Source organism: Onychostoma macrolepis, chromosome 07, assembly GCF_012432095.1.
Source record: "Onychostoma macrolepis isolate SWU-2019 chromosome 07, ASM1243209v1, whole genome shotgun sequence".
Lineage (NCBI taxonomy): Eukaryota > Metazoa > Chordata > Actinopteri > Cypriniformes > Cyprinidae > Onychostoma > Onychostoma macrolepis.
The window spans coordinates 23,329,871-23,350,233 of NC_081161.1; the positions used below are offsets into that span (position 1 = coordinate 23,329,871).

Here is a 20,363-nt window from a genome sequence, read left to right on the forward strand (position 1 = left end):
TCACAAGGTTCATGCCTTCATGGAGAGGACTGTGTTTGTTTGTTAGTTATCGCTAGACAATCGTGAAATGATTTAAATGAAATCATGACTGGAGGCTGTTGTTTGCCTACATCGTCCCTAGTCAAAAAAAAAACAGCCTGCTTTACAGTAAATTACTCAACTCAATAAAGAATAAATCAATACACTTGATGCTGCGGCCCTGACGAATCACGTCACCTTAACTTGACCGCGTCGTACTCTGGTGAAGTGCGCATGCGCAAGGGCTGCTCATTCAAGCGAGCAGCGCCCGAAGCTCAAATGAGCCTCGTTTAGTGCGATCACTTCAGTTCAGCCCGAGACTCCCGCAGACGCGCTTCTCTCCGCGCATTTGAATGGTGATGTACTGCATGTGGATTTACAAAGCAATTTCACAACAGGATTATTAACTCAGTCATTTACAACCTGTCAGGCGGACTTGAGGTGCGTGTTCTCTGTGAGGAATACAGTGGTTTCTATCCAGCTTGAGGAATGGGATTAACGAGATCGAAGAAAAATTGGGATTTGTAGGTCTGGTAAAATGGAGAGATAAAGCTCGTCTACAGAGCTCACCAAGGTGGAAGCAGCGGTAATTCACAACGAGAGGAAATGCACAGAGGTGAGTTTCAGCCAACATTTCTTTCTTGTTTTTTTTTTTTTTTTTTGCGTGTCTAACAACATAGCGCGGTTTGGTTCTATACGGACGTTGCTGCAACAAAACAAATACAGCTCAAGATTCATAGAGCCGTAATAACAAGTTACAGTTTTCAGGGCTAACCGTGGCGTCGCCACCTACAGGTGTGCTTTTGTTTATTAGCCATGTATCGCATGTGCCAGTTCTGGCAAATCAATTTCTATTCGTTATTTGCTACATTTTCATTAAACCGTTGTTAATTTGTATGACGGGAAATGTATCGTGTTACTGTTAGCCATCAAAAACGGCCGTTTGGACGTTAAAAGCTGTATAGTCAAAGAACAAAAGGCGAGTTGCATTAGATTTCTGCAGCGTCTCTTGCAACTTCGCCGCGTGAGCGCGTGGCATTTGCAGAAGCGGCGCGCGAGTGCTGAAGTGACAGCTCCCGCGTGCCACATCTGGAGCGCGAGCTGCTGCTCCCCAGCCCTCATGACCCCCTCTACTGATGAACCGTGACACTGAGGTTTCAGTGAATGTGTGTGGCGAAAACCTTATTGAGATCTTTTTCCTATTTTCAACTCCCAGTTAGCTAATTAATTCAGACCATGCAAACAAGACCAAATGAGGTAACGCTTTGTATAGCAATGTAGGCTACATTACAGATCAATATAATTAATTAATATATATTAATATAATTCAAATATTCACAAAATATGTATGCATTTTTTATATGTCGTGCACTATTATTTCGCATTTGTTCAATCACAAGGCGAACGCTGTCATGAAAAATATGACCGCATGTCTTCATGAATTGAGGCCCATGAATAGGATCAAGCTCTAAAATAAGTCATAAACTCTGCACCAATTCTGTGTTTTGGATTCTATGTTCTGCTCTGTTACAAGTTTGTATTACAACCAAAGCATTGTTGATTCTGCAATGAGATTGCTTATAACGAGATGCGTCTGTGATGATTAATCCAACGGTGTTTATTTCTGTTTGGTTTACTGCGAGTGCGGCCTTAGAGAAAATCAAAACCACAAACTAAACACATCTGTTTTTGAAAAGAAATGACGTGAAATATTTAACACCAGCATGAGTAATTAGTTTGAGGCAATATAGTTCACAGTAATATGCTACGGGCAAAGTGTCACCTGTTTTTAATTAACTTTAAATACAGTAAAGTTCCGCGTTTAATTCTAATGATATTAAGCTCTACAGTTCAGTGGAAAATAGCTAGTCAATATCTTTGGTCAATTAAAGCTATAATAAAGCGAGAATAATTTTTTTATTTTTTTTCCTTCCTTAGTGAAGAGATGTGTTTGGGTTTTTGTATGGACACATTGCTCAAACGCATCGTAACATTTTAACGCTTCGTCCCATGGGGCTCATCCCAGATGTGTGTTCATTTGAAACCAGACAGCAGTCAAGATCATTCATGCAGAAAATCAGATCCTATGTGAGATCTGGAGCCACTGTTGCCATCCTCATTTTAAGGACAAAACTCGATTTAATTAAGTTAGGCTACTCTAAAACTTTTTTTATTATGCATTTTCCATTTGCCTTTAGCCTATATTCAAGTTGTGGACTATTTAAAAAGATTTTTGTTGATCTCGTATCACACAAGATAAAGGCTCCCCGGAGAGCTCTTCGGTTCATCTTTCATGTGTGTTTGTCTGACATCTCTAAATCTCTTCAAGACATACGGTTCCTCCTTTAGCGTGAGCGGCGTGTTTCATCACAAGGAGATTGTTGACTTTTCTTTGCCAAACGTGCATTTTAGCAAATGAATCCACGCGCAGACCTATTATTTCAGGGCAAGGTAAACACAGTCTGTTGAGGTTCAGCCCGAGCAGTGACGGAATTGTCTTTTGATGCCCTAGCAGTAAGCCAAACGTTATAATATTTATTTTTCTATCAAACGCTATTTTGTGAGACACATTTTTAATTATACAATCAAATGAAAGATAATCGCAGTATTTCGTCCGATGATAATGCTGAAAAGTACTGTTGCTATGGTTACTTCCTTGTCAGGTCAAAATAGGCGGCCTGCCCACTAATCTATAATAGAGTCATTATATGTAGATCAGTGGCCCTGCCTTGCTTTTGGGGTCAAGCAAATGTTTGAAAACCCAGCTGAAATGATATAGGCTACATATAACACATGCTTTCAAAACCCCCCACGGGAGTCCCCTGTCCTCATATTTAATATTTACATGTATTCATAAAGATTTTTCATCTTTAAAACAACGTTTGAACAAGCTCAAAAGTATTGCAAGTGCGATAATAAATGTCGAAGGCTGCGCCCTCAGGAGGACGTTTTTGTTTGTCCTAAATCTTTGAGGATGTCTCATTTCAGAAGAAAAAAAACAATCTTTAAAAATTACTGTTATTCCTCGTAAATTACAGTGATTTCTTTCCTACACTGCAATGTAATGGTTACTTTTCTGAAATGATACCGTCTCGATGTATGCAGCCATCACCTCCGGAGGGTTACCATAGCAACAAATTGCCGTTTGAGCGATTTCTGGTGTATCATAGCCTATATGTGTGTGTGTGTGTGTGTGTGTGTGTGTGTGCGTGTGTGTGTGTGTGTGTGTGTATATATATATATATATATACATAATAATAGAACCTTGATTAAAATGTCTTTAAAATAGTTGTTGATTACCTGACAATGCTGGGTCGCCAAACGACAAGTCTTCTAGCATAAGACAAACCTCTTGAACAGAAATGAAAGTTGGACCGACTGTGATAATGTGCTTCCACTGTTATTAAAATTGTAAGTTGTCTGTGGGGGTGATGATAAATTTGACATCTCCTTTCTAAATGCTATAATCAATCTCGCTATGTCTAAAAGTCACGGAAACATGTGATTTTCTTCCTCCATATTTGCTATATTCTGCTGTTCACCACTATAGAAGTTTACCAATCTATGACAACTAGGCTACTGCTTCTGAGAAACCTGGAAATTTGCACACTGGCTGTAAAAAAGTGTACCAGACTGAAAGCGAGGCATGCTGTACTTGACATTACGCACATGTGGCTGTCTTTAGCTGTGTCTTATCATACTGAATGAATGGTAACTGATTGGCCTGAAAATAAATACCAATTTACTGCCAATTCAGTGACCAACACTATAAACACACTTGAGACCGTTCATTGATTTATTTTGCTGTCTAGATAAATAATTCTCACAAAACCCAGAAGTAAATAAATTAATATTGCATCATAATTAAATCAGCAATGTGGCTGTGTTGGATACCTTGTCATTTAATTATAAATTTTCGAGGCAGGGAATCTTTGAGCATCTGGCCTTGTGTCAGAGATGGGTTTCAAGTGCAAGACTTGTTTTGACATGACAAGGACCTTCAACGTTTGATCAGTCTGACAGATTTATTCCTGTCCAGATGCGGGGCTTGGAGAGTAATAGAGGAGTTTGGTGTGATCAATGTGCCCCACAACACCCATGGCCTTTGCCTCTGCACAATGAATCAGTGCTGTTAGACCAGTCGTTTTCTGGCAGAGAGAGACGAGACTGGATCAGTCAGATTCTGTGCTGTTTTTAAGGATCTACCAATATCAGGATACTTAAGGATGCAAGTCATTTCCGGTATGGTCATTTTGCAGTACTGATACAGTATTACCCAGTCTTGTACACGGGTGTCCTGAACATCGTGTCGGATGAAGGACACGATTGTGGCTAGAATGTGATGTCACATGCCTATTTTTGTCTGCTAACATTTGACACGCTCTTGCTCACTTTCGTTTCCAGCCTGGGTTCTCCTCGTTGTAATAGAAGAGGGATTTGCCCTGGCACAGAAAATTAAAGGTATGACTCAGACATTATCACACTCATATCGGAATTGTCAACTGTGACAGTCCTATCTGTACACATTTTTGCACTGGGTGCTTGCAGAGGGTTTCTATGAAGCTCTTTTTGCTTTCAGTTTGTAAACAGTTTGTGTGTAAACTGGCCAGTAAATGTAGAGTTTTAAACTCATTAAAAATGCAAAAGAAATGCTACTTTCGATCAGACAAGTGTATCTAGGGTTGAAATATTTGTTTTTGTATTTCTTAAAAATAAATATGTACAAATTCTTACTCAAATCAGTATCGGACTGTATGGTCAGCTGTTGATGACTGTTACCATCTGCTAAAATACTGACTCAGTCTCTTCAGTCTGCTTCAGTGATTGATAATCTTATTTGCACTTTAGTTTATTTTGTTCAAACAAATCCCATATTCTGTCTGGTTCATTCCTGTTTCCTTCATCTATCTGTTCTCACAGAGACGCAGAATGCGGGTGAATCTCTGTCTAACGCTGAGCAGTGCGGCCAGTGGACCCGGAATATCAATGGAGGCCTGTTTACATCTCCAAACTATCCTAACTCCTATCCACCCAACAAGGAGTGTGTGTACATCCTAGAAGGTAACCTCCCTAAAAGCAAATGAAAGAAGCCTCTCCGGCTATTCTTCAGCTGTTAGATGTCAAACTGACAGTAACTGTTAATAACAGCGTGATTTATGTCTGCCTCAAGTTAACAATGTTTACTAATATAGGAGTGTTATATTTCGCCTCTAGGTACTCGAGAACACTTCTCTTTATTATTATGGTATATACAACATTAATTATATTCTCTAAGCAGCATTATATCTACTGGGGCATCTTAGTATAACACTACAAGTGTGAATGACAATTTTGTACTGGCGTAACAGTATTTGAAGCAGTGCAAGAGCGCCCCCTGTGGGCGAAGCAAATTGACGTACATTCAAATACATTGTGATGGATGTGTGAGTCTTTTGAGGGGAAAAAATATATATATAATTTTTCAATTCATCATTTTAAATTAGATATAAGCATTTATTTATGTTTTATTTGTTTTTTGTTGAATAAATATATGTGGCTACAATAGGTTGGATTTCCCCTTTCAATCCTTACAACGTGCATTTTAATGTGATTGTCATTTCAGACCAACAAGACAGTGTAGATAGAGTATGAACATTTTAACAAATACTTGCATGTGATGGAGTTTCCACATTACCCAATGGTCTAAATTGCATCAATTTACCCTAGGAACTTATTTAACTGAATTGATCGTAGTAATCCTGTGCATATTTATTTGCATGCCTTTATATGTAGAACAGAAAGAAGCTATTTTTTTCTTGATAAATAACTGTAGAATATGCAGAGTCTGTGGTTTTAATGCAAGCAGCAGCAAATACAGCTGAACAAACCTAAATCAACAGTGACATTGGTTATTTGTTTCAGGGACTGATATGATTATGGTTGTTGTGCCTCAAGCAGGTGACCTAAATTCAAAATTTAGTTAGTGGATGCTTCATTGTACTACATGTTTGTGTATTTATGTACAACACAAATTGGAGATTGCTGTGGACATTCCTCTCTTCGTATTAATAAATCAAAATGAATTCAAATGAGATGTGCATTGCAGTATAATTGTCTATCATGTTCTTTCAACAGGACTATGAAAGAGAATTCATCTTCATTTGTAGTAGACTGTCTGTTCATAATGTGGACACTGGATGTAATGTGGATGTAAAATCTGTTGTTCATTTTGATAAATTTTCCCTTTGTGTGTGTGTGTGTGTGTCAGCATGACAGTCTGTGTTTGACTGGCATATTAAAATTGTACAATGCAGTATTATTTTGTTAGCTCAATTTCTGGAAGGTGTCCTGCAGAATAGACAATGGCTTCCTCCAGCACAGGTTACCGTGTCACATACGGATTATACAGTTATAAACTAAATATAATGTTTGCTCTTTCATTCTCGATTTCCTCTCTCCTGCAGCTCTTCCTCGGCAGAGAATCCAGCTGGCCTTTGACAAAACATACTATATCGAGCCTTCCTTTGAGTGCCGCTTCGACCATATTGAGATAAGAGATGGTCCCTTTGGTTTCTCCCCTCTAATTGATCGCTTCTGTGGGCCAAAGAGTCCAGGCGTGGTCACCTCCACGGGCCGCTTCATGTGGATTAAATTCACTAGCGACGAGGAGCTTGAAGGCTTAGGTTTCCGCGTCAAATACACTTTTATAGCAGGTAACCCTGACAGTGAAAGCAGGCAGCTTGGTGTATTTGCTTCATAAATGCATTCTGAATTTAAAGAGGTGGCCTTGATGCTGTAGAGTCCTTGCTTGCCTGTTTCACATTGCAGCATTCCTTGTCTGTCTGACTGACTTGATGCATGTTGTGCACAAACAGGACTATGTATTCAGTAAATTTGACTGAATCCAGTGATTTATGCAGTTGGTGCAAGGATTCCATTCTGTTAAATTTAATTACCTTCGCATATAAATGTGACCACCTTCCTTATGTAAATTAGATTTCACGACAATTTAGTAATAATCCTCAATGGCAAATTCTGATAACAATTTTATCATTTATGGCTACTGTTATACACTTTAAAAAGTGGAAACCTGTAGTTGTTACCTTAAGGGGCTATTTCTACCTGATCTAATCTTTGAAATGACTTTTGCTGGTATAATTTAAAGTGTTTAGGTTGATTCATTGATGTAATTTTTATTTGAAATTTACTTAAAATCTATTTATTTAAAGATTACCACATGAAGCACATTTTATAAGTTAACATTTTTACAGTGTAAGAAATATTCATGCAAGCTTGCTGTTGTTGTTATTATGCTCTCCTTATACTTTGAATACAAATACTTCAACTTGATTTATTTGATTTTTATGCATTACAATTCTGGGCCAAATCCTGTTCAGATGCAGTAGCTTTAAGACTTTCAGATGTTCTGTGTGCTTAAGGTCAAATAAGACAAACACTAAATGCTGTTTATTAGATCAAACGGCAGATCTTTGCACCGCAGCACCCACAGCTCTCTTAAACTGGATTTTAATGCACGTTTGGAGCATGGGATTTCCAGCGTGTGCTATCTGGGTAATGCGATATCTGTCTTATCATTTCAGACCCAGATTTTCATTTGCACGTCGGTGGATTGCTAAATCCAATTCCAGGTAAGCCCCTCAATATTTTCACCTCCCACTTCAATTCCATCTCAAGTGCTTTATATTCTCTGCGGCAGGCTGCAGGCTATCTGCCACTGACATCCTCCACTCCTCCCTGTCTCTGTTGGTCTTATGCTGCCTATCTGACTCTGTCTCTTGTCGGACTTTCCATTTCTGTTTTCTCCAAAAATCCTCCATTTGCCTCCCATTTGTAGTCACTGCTTTCTCTTGCTTTCTTTTAGCTAGTACCACTTTAGGTTTTCTCTTTTCCTTATTTCACTCTTCCCTGTATTTTCCCGCTTGCACCTTTTTCTTTGGCAGATTGCCAGTTTGAAATCAGCGGTACAGACGGAGTCATCCGCTCCAGTCAGGTGGAAGAAGAGGATAAGATCAAAAATGGAGACGCGTTGGACTGCATCTGGACCATCCGTGCCCCTCCGCAGTCCAAGGTGACCCTCTTCGATTCTCCTTTACTTGCACAGTTCATCAGATGAGATGACCCTGCTCTTCTGCCACGAGCAGATATATGAGCACCTAAAACCAGGGCCTGGCGAGACCACAGGAGGCCATCAAGCCCCCCTGACCTTTTTCTGCTGAGAAAACTTTTCAAGAGCTCAAATTAGCAATGCAGCAGCAGCAAGTATTAGGCCAATGATGCAGAAATGGCGGTAGAGCCGAATCAGCAAGTACTAGGAATAAGACTGAGGGAAGAAAACGGCATTAATATGGCCCGGGGATTACACACTCACCTGCGCTAAGCAGACCGGAACACTTAGCAGGCTAAAAAAAACTCCCTAAAGAACTTGGCAGAAGAGTGAATGATTACAAAGCATGAAGATAAGTCATTAGAGTTGTGAGGGCCAACTTTTTTTGTGATCTTTTGTGCCTGCGTCTGAAAGAAAACATAGCTAGGAGCTTATTCTCAGTAAGCAGTCTCCATAGATCAGAACAGTTCGGTTTGTGTCAGACCAAACTGCAGCAGTATTTTCCGTGCTGCTCGAAATTCCTTTTTTTGCAAATTGCTGTATTCTTTCTTGTCCTGTTCGAGTCAGCATTTTGCAGAATCTAGCCGATGCATTTGTTAAATGTTGATTCATCCCTGCAGATATACCTTCGCTTCCTCGAGTACCAGATGGAGCACTCAAATGAATGCAAGAAGAACTTTGTGGCCGTGTATGATGGCAGCAGCGCCATTGAGAACCTGAAAGCGAAGTTCTGCAGCACAGTGGCCAATGACGTGATGCTGGATACTGGCGTGGGCGTCGTGCGCATGTGGGCCGACGAGAGCAGCAGACTCAGCCGTTTCCGCATGCTCTTCACCTCATTTGTAGATCGTGAGTATAGACATTCTTAATGTTCAAAAGTACAGTGTTGGTAACTAATACAGAATGACATAGACAAAGTGAGTATAGCCAAATATACAGATCATTAAAACATACAGTGAAGACTATTAGTGGCTACTTGTATCATTGAATTGGGAAGCATTTCATGGGCAAATCAGAGGCTTTCATGGTGCTAGAAAGTTATGGATGGATGTGACCTTTGGAGAAGTCTGTGCCACGTCAGCTAGAAAAAAAAAAAAGAGCTTGATCCAGCAGGCTGGGTAGAAACATCATTTATATTTCATTTTGTAATGTGCTTTAGGCAGTCTGCCTGTCCAGGATAGAAAGCATTCTTGCTAACTGCAGTATGAATACAGCACAAAAACAAAGCGAACAGGACAGATCCCTAGGTTACAATGTGCCAAATTTCATTAAAATTACAAGCCATTAACATAACAACTTAATATTATGCAAGAAAATGCTGCTGCACATCTCTGTTTAACTGTTACATGCACTGGGATTAAATATTGTTAACTGTCAACATTTACATTTTAATGCATTAATTGCATTATATCAGCTCTTTTCAAGCATGCAAGTTTATCACAAACGTTGCTTGAAATGTCAGAAAAAGATGTTGTGAAATATGCTATGATCCATTGGAGCTGACATGAGCAAGCTGGCGTTTATTTCAAAATTGACCATTTAAGGATTGTGAAGTTAATTAAAGTGATCTCTGTAGAAAGCAGTGATATCAAAAAGCCAATTACTCCCCAACCTTTGCATAGGAAATCAAATAACAGGGCTATAGTGTTGCACATTTCTCATGCTAATGGATCAGTCTTGATGGACAATTGGAAGTTATCTGCGCCTGCTGAGAAGAAAGAAAACACTAAATGAAGCTTTATTTGGTGAGTTAGATGTTTTGGTATGAATGATATGTCACATTTTCTTTCCACTTTGCTTTTCAGGACAGTTGCTGTTTAAAGGTTGTATGCAGATTGCAGAAAATTACCATGAAGCAAATGGATATTTTTGCTCTACTCTGTAATACTTTTAATAAATGCCGAAATAATCAGAGGAATTAATTTCAGCATTCAATGTCAACTCCATCTGAATATTAATCTTGCTTAGAGTGCAAATGCAGTGGCAGTGGCAAATGATTTTCATCGCTGTGTTTGTAGAACTGCTGAAAGCCTTGCAGGGCTGTGAATAGATTGACACAGCCAAGTTATGTTTGGATTAGTTGGTTCATTTAATGCCTTCACTACCATCTTGGCAATGAGCAACAATTTCACTTTCTTTTCCACTGTGTGTTTCAAAACATCACATACACTCTGAGCACTAGAACATTTGTCCTTTTACCATCAGAATGCACACTAATAACAAGCTTTTTTGTTTAACAATCATAGATGATGTGGTACATACAGTAGGTTATTCGACTGGTTTGAGACACACATTCGCATTTGAGTTTTCTCTGGTCCAGTGCCACAGATACACTGCCATTCAAAAGTCTGGGGTCATTAGGATTGAAAGGAGTCTCTTATTTGATCAAACATGCGTGAATTATGAAGTATTATTACATATTTTATGTAATATTTTAAAATATGATGACAGATGATGACAGATGAGTCTTCAGTGTCACATGATCCTTTGGAAATTGTGCTTAAGAAACATTTCTTATTGTCAGTTCTTAAAAATTGTGCCTCTTAATATTTTAAGAAACTGTGATGCATTTTTTAGGATGCTGATGTATTGAAAGAAAAAAATATTTGAAAATTGTTTGTAACAAGTGGCTTTACTATCATTTAATACATCATTGCAGAATGAAAGTATTAATTTAGTAGTAAGCAGTATTAGTATTAACTCATACTGACCACAAACTGTGGAATGGTAGTGCACATTCATCTTGTCAGACTGTGTACATCGAGGGTGCCAAACCCTGTTCCTAGAGATCTACCTTCCTGGAGAGTTCAGCTCCAACCCTGATCAAACACAACTGAACCAGCTAATTAGGATCTGAAGGAGCGCTTGATGATTACAGACAGGTGTGTTTGATCAGAGTTGGAACTGAACTCTGCAGGAAGGTAGATCTCCAGGACCAGGCTTGGGCACTCCTGGTGTACATCCTGCTCTTGATCGTCACTCTTAATGTTTCTTCTCTAACTAATATATTTGGCGTTTCACCCCACTCCTCTGATGAGCGATAATGTATCAGGGGATGCGGAGTGACTTTGGCAGTCGTCAATGGCCACTGTTGGAAGGCAAGAAATGTCTTAACAATTTTGGAAATGAGCACAGTATAGTGGGAACATGGAGCCATTGCCAGGAAATGAAAGTTACGACCTCTTCAACCCTCTGTCAGAAGCACTTAGTCCTATAAACTGGATGAGATTTTTTTCCCTCCTCACTCAAGCTCTAGCACAGCAGTTATAAGGAGGATGCTTGGGTTTTGGCATAAAATGGAGACCGAGGGATGAGGCTGTGCAGCTGAAAGAGGGAAGCGCAATGAGGAGATGAGTGTCAGGGTTTACAGACGCAGCCTGAAGGATTCATCCCCAGAGATCAGCACTCACCTTCAATTACAAGCTTATCTCCCCCTCACCCTCGCTTTCCATTCTTCGTTACCCTCCGCTCTGACTAGCATGCTAAGCGTACGTTCAGTCAAGAGCTTCATGGCAACTTGGCCAGATGGGCTTTGTGATGGCTGTTAGATTTGATTTATAGTGTTGTGCTCAACACCCGCTACACAGCCTGTGGCACAGGCATGAGGTGCACGTATCTGCAGACGGCCTGCTATGAGAAGAAAGGATGGGGGTTGCCTTGTTTTTAAGAGATTTAATCTTCTCTATCTGTTCTGTTTTTTTTCAGCTCCATGCTCAAGCAGCACCTTTTTCTGTCACAGCAACATGTGCATCAACAACTCACTGGTGTGCAACGGCGTTCAGAACTGTGTTTACCCCTGGGATGAGAACCACTGCAAAGGTGAGTTACTGCATAAACACCAGCTTCCGTTTCCTCACCTGCAACACCTGAAACAGTATGTGGTTGAAATGCTATTCTTCTCTGAACAAAACATTCTGTTTTTGTAACATGTTTTAGTGTTGAAGTTTTGTTTATTTTTAAAATATCATTTGGATTATTCAAAATTTATTTTTGAATATATACACACTACCAAAAGTTTGGGGTCAGTAAGCTTTTCCATATTTTTTTGAAAAAATGTTCACCAATGCTGCAAAAATAAATTACTGAAATAACTGTTTTCTATTTTCATATGACATCTTTTAAAATGTCATTTATTTCTGTGATGGCAAAGCCATTCCTAGTCATCTCCAGTCGTCTGTGTCACATGATCCTTCAGAATCATTTTAATATGCTGATTTGGTGCTCAAGAAACATTTTTATTATTATCAATGTTGAAAACAGTTGTGCTGCTTAAAAACTGTGAAACATGTTTTTCAGGATTCTTTGATGAATAGAACATGATTTATTTGAAAAAGAAATCTTTTGTATCATAAGAAATGTCTTTACTGTCACTTTATCAATTTAATGCATCCTTGCTTAAGTCTTTGCTTTAAAAAATCTTTTCCTTAAAAAAAGGTGTAAATCCCCAGATTTTCACATAATCTTTCAGTCAATGTTATTTCAGAACCCGAGGCAACTGAAGACACATCTTCTCCGCCAGCACTTAAAGGATTAGTTCACTTCCAGAATTAAAATTTCCTGATAATTTACTCACCCTTATGTCATCCAAGATGTTCATGTCTTTCTTTCTTCAGTTGAAAAGTAATTAAGGTTTTTGATAAAAACATTCCAGGAATTTTCTTCATAAAATGAACTTTAATGGTGGCCAACAGGTTGAAGGTCCAAACTGCAGTTTCAATGCAGCTTCAAAGTGCTCTACAGGATCCCAGCTGAAGAATAAGGGTCTTATCTAGCAAAACGATCAGTCATTTTCTAAGAAAAATATAAATTTATATACTTAACCACAAATGTTCGTCTTAACCCTAAACCAATGCACTAACAAAATCCTTTTCTCTGTCTTTTCTGCATTTCTACTCTGCTTTAGCTTTTTTTTTTTTTTTAAGCTAGCCTTCTAATAAATGTGGCATTGTATAGTGTGAATATTGTTGAATTGCTTATGCTCCTCTCTTGTAAGTCCCTCTGGATAAAATAATCTGCTGAATGCATAAATGCAAATTATACTGACTTAAACTGATACCATCAGTCTTTTTGTTCACAAATTGACCTGGTCTCTGTTTTTGTTGTTGTGAACAACTACAACCCTGAATTCCGGAAATGTTGGGACGTTTTTTTTAAATTTGAATAAAATGAAAACTAAAAGACTTATATTTTATAAATATTTATAAAGAAAAATATTTATTTCACAATATAACATGGATAACATAACAAATGTTTAAACTGAATTTTTTTTTACAATTTTATGCACACGGTGAGCTCATTTCAAATTTGATGCCTGCTACAGGTCTCAAAATAGTTGGGACGGGGGCATGTTTACCATGGTGTAGCATCTCCTCTTCTTTTCAAAACAGTTTGAAGATGTCTAGGCATCGAGGTTATGAGTTTCTGGAGTTTTGTTTATTTATTAGTTTATTTAGCAGGGACAATGCAGTATAACATTGCTACAATTTCAAGTAGCCGATGCTGCACATATAGGCTTCTAGCCAAAGGCTAATTTGGTGTTGGAATTTGGTCCCATTCTTGCCTGATATAGGTTTCCAGCTGCTGAAGAGTTTGTGGTCATCTTTGACGTATTTTTAGTTTAATGATGCGCCAAATGTTCTCTATAGGTGAAAGATCTGGACTGCAGGCAGGCCAATTCAGCACCCGGACTCTTCTACTACGAAGCCATACAGTTGTAATAGCTGCAGTATGTGGTTTTGCAGTTCTGCTGAAATACACGTCATCTGGAGGGGAGCATATGTTGCTCTAAAACCTTTATATACCTTTCAGCATTCATAGTGCCTTCCAAAACATGCAAGCTGCCCATACCGTATGCACTTATGCACCCCCATACCATCAGAGATGCTGGCTTTTGGACTGAATGCTGATAACATGCTGGAAGGTTTCCCCCCTCTTTAGCTCAGAGGACACGGCGTCCCTGATTTCCAACAAGAATGTAAAATGTGGACTCGTCTGACCATAGAACACTTTTCCACTTTGAAACAGTCCATTTTAAATTAAACTTGGCCCACAGGACACAATGGCGCTTCTGGACCATGTTCACACATGGCTTCCTTTTTGCATGATAGAGCTTTATTTGGCATCTACAGACGGCATGGCAGATTGTGTTTACCGACAGTGGTTTCTGGAAGTATTCCTGGGCCCATTTAGTAATGTCAATGACAGAATCATGCCGATGAGTGATGCAGTGTCATCTGAGGGCCCGAAGACCACGGGCATCCAACAAAGGTCTTCAGCCTTGTCCCTTACACACAGAGATTTCTCCAGTTTCTCTGAATCTTTTGATGATGTTATGCACTGTAGATGATGAGATTTGCAAAGCCTTTGCAATTTGACATTGAGGAGCGTTGTTTTTAAAGTATTCCACAATCTTTTTACGCACTCTTTCACAGATTGGAGAGCCTCTTCCCATCTTTACTTCTGAGAGACTCTGCCTCTCTAAGACATCCCTTTTATGTTACAGACCTGGGGCCAGTTGCATAAACTGTTTAGACTTGTCTTAAAAAATTTGTCTCTCTTTTTTTTTTTTTTTCTTCAAGACTGGTCATAACTTTTGAAATTCAGTTATGAAAAGGTAGATTGGTCTTATTTGTATTGGAAAAGTAAGACTGATTACCCCTTGGCAACTGCTAGTTGGTCAAACTAGTTCTTAAGACACAGTCTTAACATGGTGGCTAAGTTTATGCAACTGGCCCCTGATGTCAATTAACCTTAATTAGTTGCTAGATATTCTCCCAGCTGAATCTTTTCAAAATTTCTTGCATTTTCAGCCCTTTATTGCCCCCGTGCCAACTTTTTTGAGACCTGTAGCAGACATCAAATTTGAAATGAGCTCATTTAGTGGATAAAAGTGTAACATTTATCTGTTTAAACATTTATGATGTTATCTATGTTCTATTGTGAATAAAATATTGGCTCATGTGATTTGAATGTCTTTTAGTTTTCATTTTATTCAAATTTAAAAAACGTCCCAACATTTCTGGAATTCGGGTTTTATCCAATTCAAAATATATATATTATTTTGTGACATATTTTCCCTGTCCACACATTCCATTCAGGCAGCAAACTCAGGTGTAATATAATTTCAATATTTAGACATCTCTGAATGAGTCATCTTCTTTGTGCTTTTAAATATGCTATATAACTAGATTTTGACTATTAAAATTATGTTTGAATGTTTCTTTATGTTTTAAAGTTTGACTAAAAGCTCTTTGTTTCTCCACCCTCAGAGAGAAAGTCCAAGGGACTCTTTCACCAAATCACAAAAACGCACGGCACGGTAATTGGCATCTCTGCTGGTGTGGTTCTGGTCTTGCTCATCATCTCCATCCTGGTGCAAATGAAGCAACCCCGTAAGAAAGTAGTGGCCCGTCGGCCGGCAGTCTTCAACAAAGGCGGCTTCCAAGAGGTCTTCGATCCCCCCAACTATGAGCTGTTTTCCCTCCGCGACAAGGAGCTGTCATCAGACCTGGCCGAGCTGTCGGATGAGCTGGACGGCTACCATAAGCTGCGGCGCTCCTCGACCATGTCTCGATGCATCCACGAGCACCACTGTGGTACCCAGGCCTCCACAGGCGGCAGCACGAAGCAGAGCCGCACCACGCTCAGCTCAATGGAGCTCTCTTACCACAATGATTTCTCCAAGCCACCGCCCATGAAGACCTTTAATAGCAGCAACACCGGCACCTACAAGAAGAGCTGCTACGGCTACAAACAGACTCACGACTGCGCCGAGCAGGTGATCGAGGACCGCGTGATGGAGGAGATCCCCTGTGAAATCTACGTGAGAGGTGGGAGCGTAGGAGGGGCTGCGGGCAGCATTGGAAGCGGCTGCGGGAGCATTACCATCCGAAACCATGGCAGTGCTCGTAGCAACACCACCACCGTGGTGGACCCAGGACAACGATCCATATCCATGGACTTCTGAGATGGCGAAGAAGGACGAGGGAGAATGAGAGCCCTGACCACTACTGACTTTGTCCTGCATTGCTGTTTTTAATGCATGGGCTCCAGTGTTATATAGACAAGCACGGATTGCACTGAATGAACGGACTGTACATGGACAGGCAGAGAAGACGATGTGTGGGTGGCTATTTTAATCTATGTAAATTTAAAATGAAAGATAAACAGTATGTAGGTTTTGTGTTGTTGCTTGGCATTAACTCATGTTTTGCATAATTTGACTCTGTGGATAACTTGAATTATGCTCAAATAAAAAGACTACCTATTATGAACTGAAGACAAAACCATCCCCTGCTGCAACCTTAAAAGCTGTTCACACCAAGGACGATAACTATAAAGTTTTAATAGTTCTAATTCTATGACAATAGTGAAGTCCACACAAGTACACAAAAAAAATGTTGTAAAAAGTAATTTTCATTAATATTTATAGAAAATGGCAAGCAACACATTGAATTCAATGTGAAATTTTAGTAGAAAGCACACAGACTGAAAGTATTTTCTTGTAAAACATAATTCAATACATACACTCTTAAAACTAAAGAATGTTTTTGCAGTGATGCCGTAGAAGAACCATTTTTGGTTCCCCAAAGAACCTTTCAGTGAACAGTTCCTAAAAGAACCATTTTGAAGATCATTTTAAAAATCGACTATAAAGAATCTTTTCTGCATTTGAAAGGTTCCATGGATGTTCAAGGTTCTTCATAGAACCATTGATGCCAATAAAGAACCTTTATTTTTAAGAGTATACTTCAATCTGTCTTTATTTACACATATATTATATACAGAGGAACAATATCATTGGAATCATAACATTTTTTTTCCAGCTGGTGAATGATAAAAACATTGACAGCCAACAGAATCCACCAGACGTTAAAGAGCTTGAGCATTTAAAGCGGCAGACGACATATCTGCGGTGTCCGCTTATTATAAACAGAACGTTATGTACGTGTGGATGCTAATATAGTTAATATTATAGTTATCGTTCTTGATGTTACCAGGCCTTTTACACCGTGCTCAAAGCAGACAGGATCAGACAGGTTTCCATCCACTGAAAACAAAAATGTCATGTGACGTGACAATCACATCTAATCAGGACATATTTGAAATTTAATATGCAGCTCTGGTCATTGCTGTTTAGGGCAAAAAAAAAAAAAAAAAAACAGTTTACATGAAGACAGAGGATTTAGTGTTTGCTTTGGACACGGTGTTCAGAGGAGCATGCTTTTGAACAAGAATGGCTACAAGAGCAAATATTACCACAGCATACACAAACACAGACCTGATTTACATATTTTGCCATTGGTTTTTTAGAGTTGCTTTTTAGCTTTTGTTTTAAGCAAATTCCCTATGTGCACTTATCATTGTGTCTCAGTGGCCATTAAAGACCACAGTACATATATGTTCTTTAACCTATAAACATACCATTTTGGAGGTTCAACCAATCCATTACAAGCTTCAGATAAAGTGTGGAAAATTGTAAATGATGCTTACACCTTTTGTATAGAAATTATTCTTTTTGTTGTTAAAGAAGTAAAAATAAGCAGGAATATATTTTCTAACCAATATATGTTGTATATCAAATTATAATTGCGCTTCCATTTTAGTCATAACATGAATAATTGTAAAGATGTTGATGTGAGAGATGTCCAATTACATTTTAATAAAATTACACCACCTGAAGTACATTTGAACGATGCATGATGTGCAACTTGTGAACCACAAAAAAAATCCAGCATGCACATTTCCTCTTATTTCCATTAGTCTACATTACTTTCCTTCAGTCAGCCCAAGCTCACCAGTAATAAGATTTTATTATTGTCATTACTGGACACGTCTGCACACTAAGAACATACCTCGCTTTCATCTTCACTGTCATTTCATTTTCTGTTCACTTATTCTCCTTCAGTCCTCTCCCAGTGTCCATCTCACTGATCTGTCATGTTAAATTAGACTGTGGGAGCACTCAAGGCCTCATAAGTCTTGAAAAGGACAGACGCAGAGCAGGTCACAGCCTCCATGAGACCCCGAGGCCCACTCGCTCACTGAGGTTAAAGTCAGTATGAATTTTGAAAATGAAAAGTGCCCCCATTTGTTTTCCTAATACAAGGCTCTGGTTCAATTGAGAATGATTCATACTATGGTGAATGGGTCATAGCATGCTATTCCAAAGAAAAAAATGTCTTGGTCTTTTTCGTAATGATCAGTTCACAGCAGTTAAAACACAAAGTGGAAATTTTGCACACTAAGCTATAATATGGCTTGGAATATAGCACACAAGAAACGTTTTCATCTTTGTTTGAAACAACATTAAGGTGAGCATACATACATATATCAACACAAAGAACTCACATTTACACATGTGGTAGACACTTTCATCCAAAGCATTACATTGCATTCAGTGTTTATATTTTATCAGGTCATGATTCTCTGGGAATCAAACCCAAAACCTTGTCAGTGTTATAGCGCCATACTCTTCTCTTTGAGCCACAGGAACATGCTTCTATGTTCTAATAAATGTCAGTAAAGGCAATATCACACAAGCATGTCTGTGATTCAGCTGTAGGCACATTAAGCCCAATGTGCTGACATTGACTTACAGTAAAAACAAACAGCAGGAAAATATCCATAAGGAATGTAGGCTACAGCTAGATGTTGAGAGCAACTGTAGTAGTTTTAGAAGAAACACAATTTGTCTTTTTAAAAATCACTTTGATTCAAGAATTTTTAAATGCTTTGTCACATTTCATTTCAGCCTGCGTGTGAAAAATATCTCTTGATTTGTTACCACTTGAGTTACACTGTTTACGTAAATCTTTAGTTTCTAATCATTTATCAGAAGTTCTGTACAGCTGGTCAGGCCTAGCAACAGTAACCAAGGGGACAGAGCCTAGTTAAAAGACAAATCCCTTCTCTGAGTCACGATAGCCTCGATTAACACCTGCAACCATAGTTACAGATAACGTTATTCCTTTGTCCACCCAAATACACCCACCACCCTGATTTTATGCTGGTTTTCATAACCGGAGAGAGACAGCCCTACACATAATTAGCAAGAAGTAAGAGGTGAGCGGTTTTGTCTTACATATCTCCACGTTCATTTCCATCCAGCACTGCTCAATCAAACCTGCTTTAAAAGTCGTCCGTGGCTCCTGAAGGTGGCTTATATTGAGGTGGACGTGTTTGTCTGCTACGGTCATTTGCTGCCATCACGTGGTGATTCCGAGTAAATGACATTTCATTCTGTTAACGATGAACTATGAAATATGCAATATGTTCTGAGTAGCTGTGACTGTCAGGTCGATGGAAACGTAACGTGTCTGGACACAGTGTAGGGGTACAGCGGGGGATGGACTTCACCTCATATAATCATGACAGCAGGGCCTAAAATTAACACTCGCCAAGCGCCAAATGCGAGTAAAAATCGAAGTAGGCGAGTAAATGTAACAGTGTCAGTCGCCAGTTGGCGGGTAAAACTTTTCCGAAACATAACAATGCAATGTAGTGAAAACAACCGCCAGTTTTTAAAGAGATTCGCTGTTTCTGACTTGAGCGAATAAAATAATCCTTTCCCAAGATGAGCTCATCGTGATTAGCTGTTCTGTCATAAGCGACAAGAGCGAATCAAATAATAGATACAAACTGGCTGATAAGGTCAGAGCAGTGTGATGCCAGCTTGTCCCTAGACACGGTTCTAATAACTTTTACCTGAGAAGATATTGCTGCTTCATTTCGGAAGATTAACTTTTCCCTTCTTTATACCTCAAGAATGTGGCGACACACACCTGGGGTTTCGCCGCAGAAACGGTGCAGTGAAGTAGGCTACGTTCGTCTGTCTGTACCACGGTCTGAACACATACACCGAGCCGCTTCAGACAGCGCACCAGCAGCGCTTCAACCGACGAAAACACACACAATTATGTCAAAATACGCGATTTTGGCCAGTTACCTCGTAAACGTAGTCTTAAATGAGTTATAAAGTCTTAAATACTAAAAATGGAGTGAATGCACGCGTCATGTGCATCAGGTTTTAAAGAGACAGCGCTGCTTTTAAAGTAAAACCTGCTGAAGTCTGTCATTGATGTAAATCAAGGAACAAAAGAGAAATCACTCGACTGCTCTAGTCGAGATTAATCTGTATAGTTTATGCATATGCAATTTATAGTTTATGTGAAGATTGTTTTAAAATCACTTAATATTTCAGAGCCTATTAAATGTAAAAAATATATATATATTTTTTAAA

General features: G+C 39.0%; 1 protein-coding gene across 1 annotated transcript; it reads left to right on the top strand.

The window, feature by feature from the left end:
- Positions 1 to 279: 279 nt before the first annotated feature.
- LOC131544893 (neuropilin and tolloid-like protein 2) lies at positions 280 to 20,062 on the top strand. Its single transcript, XM_058783382.1, has 9 exons — positions 280 to 634; positions 4,423 to 4,479; positions 4,939 to 5,079; positions 6,462 to 6,710; positions 7,599 to 7,646; positions 7,959 to 8,086; positions 8,743 to 8,971; positions 11,828 to 11,941; positions 15,391 to 20,062. Exons 1-9 carry the CDS (start codon positions 625 to 627, stop codon positions 16,086 to 16,088), a joined length of 1,674 nt encoding a protein of 557 aa, XP_058639365.1. The 5' UTR covers positions 280 to 624; the 3' UTR covers positions 16,089 to 20,062.
- Positions 20,063 to 20,363: the final 301 nt, after the last annotated feature.